This window comes from Suricata suricatta, chromosome 3 (assembly GCF_006229205.1).
Source record: "Suricata suricatta isolate VVHF042 chromosome 3, meerkat_22Aug2017_6uvM2_HiC, whole genome shotgun sequence".
Classification (NCBI taxonomy): Eukaryota; Metazoa; Chordata; class Mammalia; order Carnivora; family Herpestidae; genus Suricata; species Suricata suricatta.
The window spans coordinates 116,992,505-117,004,666 of NC_043702.1; the positions used below are offsets into that span (position 1 = coordinate 116,992,505).

The window sequence follows — 12,162 nt, forward strand, 5'->3', positions numbered from 1 at the left end:
GATTATTTTTTTAATCGTTATGAATCTTCCTTAAAAAAAAACTTTGGAATAGAATGAGAGAATTTAAATATCTTTATCAGTAAATAATTGAATACTTCTGTGGACAGGGTTGAGGAATTCTTGGGAAGGTTATCCTTTCAGTATTTGTGTTTATAACCTGTTTTATAGGAAAAAGAAGAGAAGAGAATGGCCTGAAATAAGGGCACACAAGAATAGAAAGGGGAATTGATAGTAAAAATTGAGAAAAGGATCCATTTTCTGCTACAGGGCTGCCATTGCCAATAAGTAAGGTTGCATTTAGGAGAAATATGGAAATAATATGCCAGATGATTTATAACTTATTCTCTATTTTTTTCCCATTGTTAATTCCATTTTTTAATTTATTAACAAAGTCAGGATGATATTGAGTGATATGTGATCTGATTTTGAATTGATGGGATAGTGGTGGCTCTTCTTGATTCATTTTCAAACCCATTTCTGGTTTTTTAAAAATAGTTATTTATTTATTTTGAGAGAAAGAGTGAGCGGGGCATGAGCAGAGAGAGAGGGAGAGAGAGAGAGAATCCCAAGATCCCAAGCAGGCTCCATGCTCCGCGAGGAACCAGATGTGGGGCTCGATCTAACAACCATGAGATCATGACTTGAGCTGATATCAGGTGTCGGAGGCCCAGTCAACTGAACCACCAAAGCACCCCTGATTCTGTTATATTTTTAAAAAGCGAGCAGACTTCCTTGGTGTTCTTTAATATCCATTTATTATGTTGTGGTGGAGGGGGGCACATCTTTTTGAACAGGAAATGGTGGTGAGCATCTGCCTGTGAATACCCCATGTTTTCTGACAAAGTGCTGTGAGGGAAGCTGTTGGCTGCTCCGGCGGGTAGTCTGGGTCCATGGGTACCAGAGGGGTGACATACGTGATGTCATGTTTCTGCCAGGCAGCAAATCACATGAACAGCTCCCTGCTCTCCTTATATCGGAAAGGACATCCTGATTCTGTGTCACGGACTTCGGAGATGGAGCACAGAGAAGCCACCGTCTTGGCCCCACGGACACCTTTCAGAACAGACTCAATCCCTTCGAAGCCCCCTGCCAGAGGCCCTGAGGAAGGGTGGTTTATCGACAGAACTCCCGATGGGAAGATGGACCTGGCAGATGGGAAGAGTAATCATAAGAAACCAGGATCTGAGAGAGAGGTATTTTTGTAGTGACATTTGAGCCCCAAGTAGTTGGAATGCATTACAGTGCCTTTTCACCAAATGTGATGTCAGGCAGGGTCTTGTGCTTCATGAAGGACAAGGGATTTGGAAGCACACGGAAGATGTGCTCACGGTCCCTTTTCCGCCACCGCTTCTGTCCGAGTCCAGGGCTTCCAACGGAGATAACCTTCCCCTGAGTTAGTCTCCACCCGCAGGCGTCTTTTTACGAGTTAAGTCAGGTGGTTCTTTTTCGTGTATTAAGAGTGGCTCCATTCAGTCTGAAATCAGAGTTCTCACAATTAATTGCCGGGAAAACCCTCTGTGCGTGGCTGCCCTGCTGACTCTTAGTAGTCTGCTGTCCGGCCCCCCCGCCCCCCGTCTTGGCCACCATGGCCTGGCGCCGTTCCTAGAATACCCACTCACTCTCACTTGGGGCGTTCTGTCTGAAACTCCCCCAGATTCCTGTGACTCACACCGTTTTGTTTCCTGTAATCTTGGCAGAGTCGCTTCCTAGTGTGTTAAATAGCATGTCGTGGGATGTTCTTTCCTGCCTCATCTCCTTTTTGTCAAGCCCGTATGACCATTTGGAGCCTGCTGTAGAAGTGTTCAGTTGAATTTCTTCTTTGTCTTCACTAGAACGTCACCTTTGGAGAGCAAGACCTTCGTTTTGTCTCCTAGTGTCTCCCTGGCTAAAATGTCACTGGCTAATGTCACTGGCTAAAATGCACCCAAGCACACAGTTGTCAGGCAGTTTGTCAAATTCATACCTGATGAACTTTCCGAGGTGCATTTACCAGCACGTGTTAAAGAATAGCTTAACTTGGGTGCGTGTTACAGTTGGCTGGTTGTTGTCAGAGGAAGGGACATAGCTTATGAAACAGCCGTGGGGTTCACGTTGAGCTTCAGGTAATGCTTAAGGGAACCTGTGCAAATGGGTACACCATGAAAATGTCCCGAATAAGTGGACGCCCTTTTTTTTTTTTGAACCTGTGTGAGTTGAAGTATACATAAAAGTGAAGCTGGATGCATTACCACAGAGTAAACACCTGCGATCCTTAATTAATTTTTTCTTTTTTGGAAAGAGGGCGAGAGAGTGCATGCAAATGAGTGCAGGAGGGGCAGAAAGAGATGGAGAGAGAGAATCCCAGGCAGGTTTCCTCCACCAGCACAGAACCCAGCATGGGGCTCAGTCTCACCAACTGCGAGATCATGACCTGAACCGAGATCAAGAGTGGGACATTACCCCACTGAGCCATCCAGGCGCCTCCTTAATTGATTGTTTCTGATGCCTAGCAGAATGGGAGGGGGTGTACAGCAGTCTGTCCCATGTGGCCCCAAGTAGGCCCCCGGGGCTTCCTGTCCAGTGTGATGAATGCTAGCCACGTGTGGCTCTTAAGCACTCCAGATGTGGCTAGTGGAACTGGGGAACTGAATTTGTAAAATAATACTCAGTTCAGTTACTAGAAAACTTCTAAGTATGTTTGGAACCACTTGGGCATGTGAATCTACTCTTTCAGCTGTATATTTTATGAAATCTAAAGACAAATTAAATATTTCCCATTAAAATTTAGTGTCTGGATTGAGATGTGCTATAAGCATAAAGTGCGCATTAGACTTTGGAGACTTACTATAAAAAATAAGACCTCTCAACTTTTTATACTGACTGTACGTTGAAATGATAATATTTTTGAACATATTTTGTTAAAGTACTAAATTAATTTCACTTGTTGATTTCCCCCGTTTTTATATGTGTCTACTAGAACATATTTAAAATTATATATGTGGCATTCTGTTTCTCCTTGACAACACCGCTATAAGTGGTTTCCAAGAACCAAGCCTTTTGATTGGACAAAACCGTTCCTTTTTTGAATTATTACTGGACCTTTTTCAAATCTCTTTGTGTTAATCATGTTTTTAGAGGATATTATTGCAAGGTTAAGGAAATAGCTTGACTCTTAAGTTGACTTCTTTTTTATGGCTTTCAAAGCAGCTCTGTAGTCATATGTCATCTAGTGGTTCATCAGGCATCACCTGAAGACTGGTGAAAGACTCAGTGAGAAATAAAAGATGAATGTTAGCATCTCCCTTCCAGAAGCTCACAATTCTGTGACAAAGGAGCCTTGCTCAAGTACAGGGCAGATCATGGCAGGCTCTAATGCAGTTGCAAATTCAGTGTCCTGGGAATGTGAGCAAGAGATTAAGTGGAAGAATCTGGAAAGGAAGTTTTCATGTGTCAGGATATAAACTGTGGAAAAGAAGGCTGATCTTCAGCAGAGACCACCCTGGAGCAGAGCAGCCACTTGGGTGGCTCAGTCAGTTACATGTCCAACCCTTGATTTCAGCCCAAGTCATGATCTTCTGGTTCATGAGTACAAGCCCTGCATCAGGTTCTGTGGTGGCATCAAGGAGCCTGCTTGGGATTCCATGTCTCCCTCTCTCTCTGCCCCTCCCCAACTTCCACACGCATTCTTTGTCTTGTGTGTGTGTACTCTCTCTGAAAATAAATAAAAATAAACTTAAAGAAAAAAGAAATGGAGTATTTTAACTGATGGCCATCTGATTTTTTTTTTGTTTTTTTGTTTTTAAGTTTATTTTGAGAGAGAGACAGTGTGAGTAGGGGAGGGGCAAAGAGAAAGGGAAAGAGAGAGAGAGAATCCCAAGCAGGCTCCACAGCATCAGCACACAGCTTGATATGGGGCTCAAATCCACAAAACCATGAGATAATGACGTGAGCTGAAACCAAGAGCTGGATGCTTAACCAACTGAGTCACCTAGACGCCCGTTTTTTGTTTTTTATTTACTTAAGTAATTTCTCCACCCAAACTCACAACCCCTAGGATCAAGAGTTGTGCGCTCTTTCAAATGAGCAAGCCAGGTGCCCCTAAATAATGCCTATCTTTAAGAAAACATTGACATTGCAATTTCAAGCATGGCATATTTAAATTTGTTTTCTTTCCAGGATTCTAAAGATGCTTCACTGCTAGAAAGTAAAGAAAAAAGGAAAGGCAGGCTGAAGCGCAAAGGAAGCAAAAGAAATAAAGACCTTCAGGAAGTAGATGGAGAAATAGAAGCCATCCTGCAGAGGAATGGTGAGCCACGGGTCTGGGGGTTGAGCGTGCTGTGAGAGACTTCGCTGGTCCTAGCTGTTGTTCTGGGGGCCTGCCGAGTGCAGTTTATGAGAAAATCCTTCAGTGTCTCAGTTTACTTCAGCATGAGTAAATACAGCGCTGAGTTACTGCTGAATCACTGATCTTTTCATCTCATTTGATTACCAGCTAAAGCCAAGGGGCTGGAATTACAGATCTCCAAGGTGAAGTTCGAAGATGTTGGAGGCAACGATACGACATTAAAGGTTAGTTCACGTTTAGAATTTTACTCAGATGGGTATATTGCCAATCAGTTATTCAAACAAAGCCTGCCTCTTTGTTTCTGCTAGGAACTGGGTGTGGAAAGGAGCCTGGGAAGGGGGAGGGCAGACCTAGCCTGTACCCTGCAGGGTGTTGAGGGATAGAGGAAACAGTACCATCAGCTTTTCCACCACTGATTCTGGTGTACATAAGATTCGTGCTTTGTAAATAATACTGTTTTATACAAGCAGTACTATGAAAAATTATATGCCAACAAACTGGGCAATCTGGAGGAAGTGGACAAATTCCTAGAAACTCACACACGCTACCAAAACTGTAAGGAATCCTGTTGTTTATTGCCTCGTGTCTACTCTGTGCCAGTTACAATGCTGGTTAGTGTTTGTCATCTGTGCAAGGCGGATGCCGCAGAGAGGCTCCTGGAGTCCCATGTAGGTCCCAGAGCTGGGCTCAAAGTCGTGTGTCAGTCTGCCGCTTTAGAGAATAGAGGTTTCCTTCCTTCCACTCGGATTCCCTCTCTCTCAGGCTGTGGAAGACCTCTTTCCTGTTTATTCCCTGCTAGGAAGTCTGCAAGATGCTCATCCACATGCGTCACCCAGAGGTGTACCGCCACCTGGGCGCCACGCCGCCGCGTGGGGTTCTCCTTCACGGGCCTCCGGGCTGCGGGAAGACCTTGCTCGCGAATGCCATTGCAGGGGTGAGCTTTGCTGACACGTACTCGCTGCTGTTGCTTTTGTCTTGTTTGTCTTAGTTTTCCTCTTCGGTCAACTTGAACCAGACTGGGCATATTCTCAGGAGGATTGATCCTCTCTTCATCTTTCACCTCTTTCATGCTGCTCTTTGTGATCTGCTATTTTTTTAATGTATCCGATTATTTATATGGCAAAGGTTGGATGGGAAGCAAAATAATATGGCTGTAAACACCCTTTTTTTAACACAGTGTACATTTTAGTTCCCTCTCTTTCAGGATTGTATTGTTTTTCACAGAGCTAAATATACTGAAAATTTCTATTCAGAGTCATGTGTTTATACTTTTTAGTGTTAAAATAATGTTTCTGAGATGTTAGTAATACTTAGTTGGCAAAATAAAACGTTAGCAATCTTATTTTCTTCCCATCAGTTTTTTTGAAAACTGTTATGTGGTAAATGTAAACGGTCCCAGTGACTCCAGGTCAAAGAGTAGCGTATTCCAGTAGCTACTAATAGGTTAGTGGTCTGCGAGATCGGCCCTCTGAAGGGACAACAGGTTTCCCTCACTTGTTCCTTTGTTGAACAAAGTGCCCTGTGACAGCTGCGAGGCAGATGCTGGAAAACAGCGGTAAGTACAGAAAAGTCAGGCTTTACATCCAAGGAGCTTTTCAGTCTAATAGGAGAGGCCAACACTAAGCAACTGTCATACATGTAAGCATGTGTGTATAACCTCGGAAGTGAGGGGGACAGGAACTGCGGGGCGCTGGCTGGCCCCCAGCTTGCCTTGTGGTTGAGGACGTGATTTTCAGAATAGCCTGAGCATGAGTAGGGTTTAGGCAGGCTTGTCGCCACCCATGCTGATATGGCTGCAGTGGCTGCTTCTCCTTTATGAGAGGAACCTGTCCTCCGACTCCTAACTGGCTCCTCTGGGTGCAGGGGTGAGAAGTGCCTGTAGGGTGAGCGAGAGACAGTGTCACGACCTCTGCCCTTTCCTGTTAAGTTGTTCTGGCTCAGCTGTAAGTCGGGGGTAAACATGTCCCTGGAGATGCACCACCCTTTATGCAGTAGAGGTGACAACAGTTTCATCATGACTCCTGAGAAGTAAAAGCAAGTGAAGTATCTAGTCACCGTGTTTGAATAAAACTGTAGATTTTTAAATAATTGTTTTCATTGGACCAACATAAAAGATGAAGTTCCTCAGAAAAGAGATCATTTAAAAAATTAAATTTTGAGGGGCGGCAGGGTGGCTTAGTTGGTTAAGCATCCGACTTTGGCTCAGGTCATGATCCCACGGTTCATGAGTTCAGCCCCATCTCGGGCTCCATGCTGATGGTGCAGAGACTGGGATTCTCTCTCCCTCTCCCTCTCTGACCACTCCCCTTCCATGCGCTTTCTCTCTCTCTCTTTCTCTCAAAAATAAACAATAAAAAAATTTCACTTTTGAGAGAGGGTCTGAATAAGGAAAACGAAGGGAAGGTAAATTTTCAAAATGTGGTCATTCTTCTATGTGTTTGTCTCCAGGAACTGGACCTCCCAATTCTGAAAGTAGCTGCCACGGAGATTGTATCTGGAGTGTCTGGGGAGTCTGAACAGAAGCTGAGAGAATTGTTTGAGCAGGCTGTGGTGAGTCAGGAGTGACCCACATTTGTCTGGTCACACAGGGTTACACGGAGAGCCTGTGCCCAGGGCCGGTGTCTGTTCCCCTGGTCAGGGGCCATCTCTTGTAACCTTGGTGATTTGTTACCCACGATGGCTAAATATTTAAAGCAGATCCACTGATACAGACTGTTGGATAACATAGTCTGTTTAATCTGAAATCAAGTGTAACTATAATTGATGAGAAGTGTAACACTCAGTGGATATTTGCTGAAAATACCCTGGGGCATCTGAGTGGCTCAGTCAGTTAAGCCTCTTATTTTGGCACAGGTTATGATCTCACAATTGGTGGGTTCAAGTCCTACTTCAGGATCTCTGCTATCAGTGCAGAGCCTGCTTTGGATCCTCTACCCTTCCCCCCATACCGTGTGAGCATATGTTCTCTCTTTCAAAAATAAATACTGAAAAAAAATTTTTTTTTAGTTTATTTACTTTTGAGAGAGACAGAGACAGTGTGAGCGGGGAAGGGGCAGAGAGAGATTGAAAGAGAGAGGATCCTAAGCAGGCTCTATGCTGTCATCACAGAACCAGACATGGGGCTTGATCTCATAAACCATGAGTTCATGACCTGTGCTGAAATCAGGAGTCAGACATTTAACCAACTGAGCCACCCAGGCATCCCACAAAAACAAATAAATAGTGTAAAAAAAAAAAAAAAAGAAGAAGAAAATAAAATAGATTGTCCTTGTGAGATGTTCTGTCATTTTCACACACACAAATTAAGTTACCGAATAACTTGTAAGCAGTGTGAAAATTTTTAGCATTTAGATTTATCACGTTTATAAAAACAGCCATAGAGAAGCCAGATAAACTCTTTTCTATTTGCCTAATTGAACCTGTACAAAGAAAATCCTGTTACCAGAGAAATTACGAGATTGGATTTTATCCTATTTCTAATTCATGCTATTAAAATGTGGGTGTTTGGGAAGGTCTGAGGAAGACCTTTCCATCCTATTAGAACTTTACCTTGAGGGTACTGAGGGTTACAGGGCTGTGCCTGTCGGAGGTGTGGCCTCCAGTCCTTGTGCTGCACTGACCGCCTGATCGCAGACAAGAGAGGCGTAACCACTGCAGCCCTAGTTTCTTTGCCAGGAAGCTGGGTTAATATTAATACTCAAGGCGCGCCTGGCCGGCACAGTCCGTTAAGCGTCCAATTCTTGATTTTGGCTCGGGTCATGATTTTGTGGTCTTGGGATCGAGCCTCTCGTCGGGCTCTGCACTGACAACTTGGGATTCTCTCTCTGCCCCTCCCCCACTTGCACAGTCTCAAATCCACTTTAAAGAAAATAATAATAATGCTCACATCTCATGGCAGTTTGAAGGTATTAAATGTGAGGATTCTTATGAACCCTCAGTGGTGTGCCCAGCACATGGCAGATGCCCTGTAGATGCTGTGACACTGTGCACACTTTAGAGTCACTGGTTGTCACTGTGGTTAAAACTAAGAAGTGAAAAGATCACCTTTATGTCATTATTTTCACCCTGAATATGTAAGGACTGGTGAATGTGGCCAGTATAGAAGCTGGTAGGAAATTAGAAGAAAACTTGTATTTTAACAATAATTGAGAAAATATTTTTTTCCTTCCAAATTTTTATTTGAATTCCAGTTAACATACAGTGTAATATTACTTTTACGTGTAGATTTGATGACTCAGAGAAAATATTTTTTAAGATTGGAACCATAGAAGCCACGGTTTTGGTTTGCAGTGTGGACTGGCATTGGAAGAGGTGGGGACAGCACTGGGAAGATGGCGAGAAGGGGCAGGCAGGGTACTGTACAGAGCAGGGCCAAACTCCTCCAGATGCTACCCTCCCCAGTGAGCTTGCTCAAGTTGTTAAATGGGCGTGGACAGCGGCAGACAGGTGGCAGTTCTGTGTTTACAGTGAGATGATGGGCATGGATGGCTGGGGACAGGCAGCAGACCACAGGGTGACGAGAGGTTGCAAGCTAATACCCCGTGTGCTGTCTCTCACTGTCCTCTGCCCGCATTTGAAGTCAGATAAAATTCAGAAGTGACAGCATCACACACTGCCTTCCTTAGTGGTGTTCTTTTGGTGAACGACCGCCGAACGACAAGATTTGTTCAAATGTATGTACTAAACTGTGCTGCAGTCTGGGGAATGTTATTTGTGATGGCCTTTTGTGGTATCTTTACTTCTAGTCAAATGCACCCTGTGTCCTCTTTATTGATGAAATCGATGCCATTACCCCCAAAAGAGAAATTGCTTCAAAAGATATGGAACGAAGGATTGTCGCCCAGCTCCTAACCTGCATGGACGGTCAGTTTAAAATATTGAGGGCATTTTAAAATAATAAGTTGTGTTTCTTTCAACAGTGTAAGTAGCTTGTGAGGATATGAGATATTCAGGTAAAGTAAAACTGAGTAAAAAATCCTTTTCATAAAGAATTGTATCATTTTTTGGCATGCGTCTTACAGTTATTTTAATGCGTTCATACACAGACAGAAATACACTGACGTTTTGCTTCTTACGATGCTGGGATTGTATCATGCACCTTGTTCTATATTACCTGTTGTTTGTATCTTTTTTGTTTGTTTATTTATTTTGAGAGAGAGAGAGTATGAGCATGCATGCCCATGGGGGTGGGGGAGGCAGACAGAGAGAGAATCCCAAACAGGCTCACGACCCGTGAGAGCATGACCTGAGCTGAAATCAAGAGTTGGACACTCGGGGCACCTGGGTGGGTCAGTTGGTTAAGTGTCTGGCTTCTAGCTTCGGCTCAGGTCATGATCTCACGGTTTGGTTCCTGGGTTCGAGCCCCGCTTCGGGCTCTGTGCTGATGGCTAACTCAGAGCCTGGAGCCTTCTTCAGATTCAGCCCCGGGGCGTTGAGCGCATGCAGAGTGTCATCACGTGAACACGTCTGTGCAGCTCATGATGCTGTCTGAAGTATGAAGTGCCACCTCGTTCCTGTATTTTCTTTTGCTTGTTCCGTGACTTCATAGCACAAACCTCCTCCTTGAGCTTTTATGCAGTCTTCAACAAGTATGTAAGCCTTCCTGTGTCACTGAAACCTTCCACCTTGTGCCTTTCTTCTCACCCCAAGGTTTACCAAAGGCATAGTCACTGTCAAGGAACCATGTTTGTATCTCTGCCATCGTTCTGAAGGGAATCCTGGCATGATCGTGGGGCATCACAGCACTCACCTCTCCAAACCTTTGTTCTTTAGTTTCCTCATCTACAAAACTACCACTTGCTGTGTGGCAGGGCCTGGCTGGGGGCAACTGCACCCTGATACCTGGCAGGCAGCGAGTAGCCAGCATGTGTCAGCTTGGTGGCTCTCGGCGGTGCTCGATGTGGCCGACCCCCTCGTCCTGGTCATTGTTGACACATGTGGCTTGAGCACCACCGCTGTCTTCCTGGCCTCCTCCTGGCTTTCTGGCAGGTCCTGGCCTGTTCCCTTCCATACCTGCCTCTCCAATCCTCTAAACAGAGGTGGTCTGCAAGGTTTCACGTTCGGTCTTCTTGCCTTCTACCCATCTCCCAGCCGTCTCCCATACTGCTCTCCATGAGACATATATTCCATCTGTAACCTTGATTTCTGTCACTTCTCGGCCTTTAGGCTAAGATCAAGAATAACTTCGGTTTCTGAGAAGTGGCGAATGCCTGTTCTGCCTGCCTACAAGATCCATCATAATCGGCATGCCCAAGTCCAGACCCTTTCCCCCATCACCCCCTCTGCCCTTCCCTCCAGCTTCTGCACTCGGCCAACAGCACCCCTCCCTCCTTGTCGTCCAGAGGAGGACCTCTCGTCTCTCTTTTCTCCATCCTCTCTACTGTGTCTACAGATACTCTGGACCTGGGCATTTACTGTTTGTTCCCCACCTTCCTGCCTCCTCTCCTCTCACCTGATGGCTGGGATCAGATCACAGCAAGCTCTTCCCTGTATTCCTTTTTTCTTTGTTCAAATTATGATTAGAATTGTCTTTCCAAAGCACAAACCTAATCAGAAAAAATCCTTTCCTGGCTTCCTGTTGGCTGAGGAATACTCTACAAGTTTCTCGTGTCTCAGCTGTCAACGTACTTACTTAGCATCTTACTACCTTGTTACGCGTGAGGAGCGTGACCTCAGGCTCCCCGTCGGCCCACGCTGGTTCAGTTGAGAGCAGTAATCCGAGGGAAGGGTACACGTGGGGCGTGCGGTCTGTCATTCCTAGAACTGTGTCTAGATTAAGCCCCACAGCGCAGACAGTAGCTGTGAGACCCGCACTGCTCATTCCTGGCAGACTCCACTGAGGGGCTGCTCCCTAGCCTGAGCCCCCAAAGTGTGTTCGTGCCTCTGTGCTGTCACGCAGGCCTTCACGTGGATTTCGTCAACGTGTGTCCACTTATTAGTGTCCTCTTCATCCTTCAAGGCTTTCCCCACACATCACCTCCTCTGTGAATCCTCCCTCAGTCCTGTCAGAATCTGTGCTCTCTTCCATCGGATTCTTGTAATGCTTTGTTTATACCTGTTACTGTGCGTCACAGAATGTGTCCCGTAGCTTTCTCAGATTGTGAACTTCTTGAGGACAAAGTCATATCTGTTTTCTTCACATCTTTCACATATTAGATAATTGGTAAATGATAGCTTTATGTACACATTGTCGTCAAAACATAAACCACTCTCTAACTGCTTAAATCTTCTGTAAACTTGATTGTCCTCGATCTCCAGGGTCTTATCCACGACTCATCCTGTGTCTGCTTCTTACTAGATCTGAATACCATGGCTGCCACAGCTCAGGTCCTAGTCATTGGAGCCACTAACCGTCCGGACTCATTAGACCCTGCTTTGAGACGTGCAGGAAGGTTCGACCGAGAAATATGCCTGGGTATCCCGGATGAAGCATCCAGGGAAAGGTACACTCCTTGTATGTCACAGTGTCATCTGAGCCAAATACTTTGAAAACGAGAGATGACAAAAACCACGTAGCCTTTTCTTTTTGTTCTTGTCCCAGTAACCTTGATTTGTACAGGAAAAGGCTCTCTTTATATTAATGCTTAAGAAACCAATGTGCTTGTCGATAACAGGACCATTGTTTGAGGCTGTTTTCCTAGTAGTGATAGTGGGTGTGAGGATGCATACCCCTTGGTCTGGCCCTACGGATGGTGGCTGGTGTCATGGAGTCTGCGGATCAGCATAGGGTGTGAGGAGCTGGGGAAGGAGCATGCTCGCTGGCCCACTTGTCACTTAAATTGAGCACTAACCTGCCTAAGTCCACAGGATTCGTGACAAAAGGCAGCTGGAGAGTTAAA

General features: G+C 45.1%; 1 protein-coding gene across 3 annotated transcripts in view; it reads left to right on the forward strand.

The window, feature by feature from the left end:
• NVL (nuclear VCP like) overlaps positions 1-12,162 on the forward strand; it is a 77,328-nt gene that overhangs the window by 9,612 nt on the left and 55,554 nt on the right. For 2 of the 3 annotated variants that reach the window (XM_029934931.1, XM_029934928.1), the window contains exons 6-12: positions 936-1,193; positions 4,156-4,285; positions 4,472-4,548; positions 5,124-5,258; positions 6,773-6,874; positions 9,070-9,187; positions 11,622-11,766. In XM_029934931.1, the coding sequence (XP_029790791.1) occupies positions 936-1,193; positions 4,156-4,285; positions 4,472-4,548; positions 5,124-5,258; positions 6,773-6,874; positions 9,070-9,187; positions 11,622-11,766 (965 nt within the window). The remainder of the gene's footprint in view (positions 1-935; positions 1,194-4,155; positions 4,286-4,471; positions 4,549-5,123; positions 5,259-6,772; positions 6,875-9,069; positions 9,188-11,621; positions 11,767-12,162) is intronic. The other variant, XM_029934929.1, reaches the window with a different exon arrangement.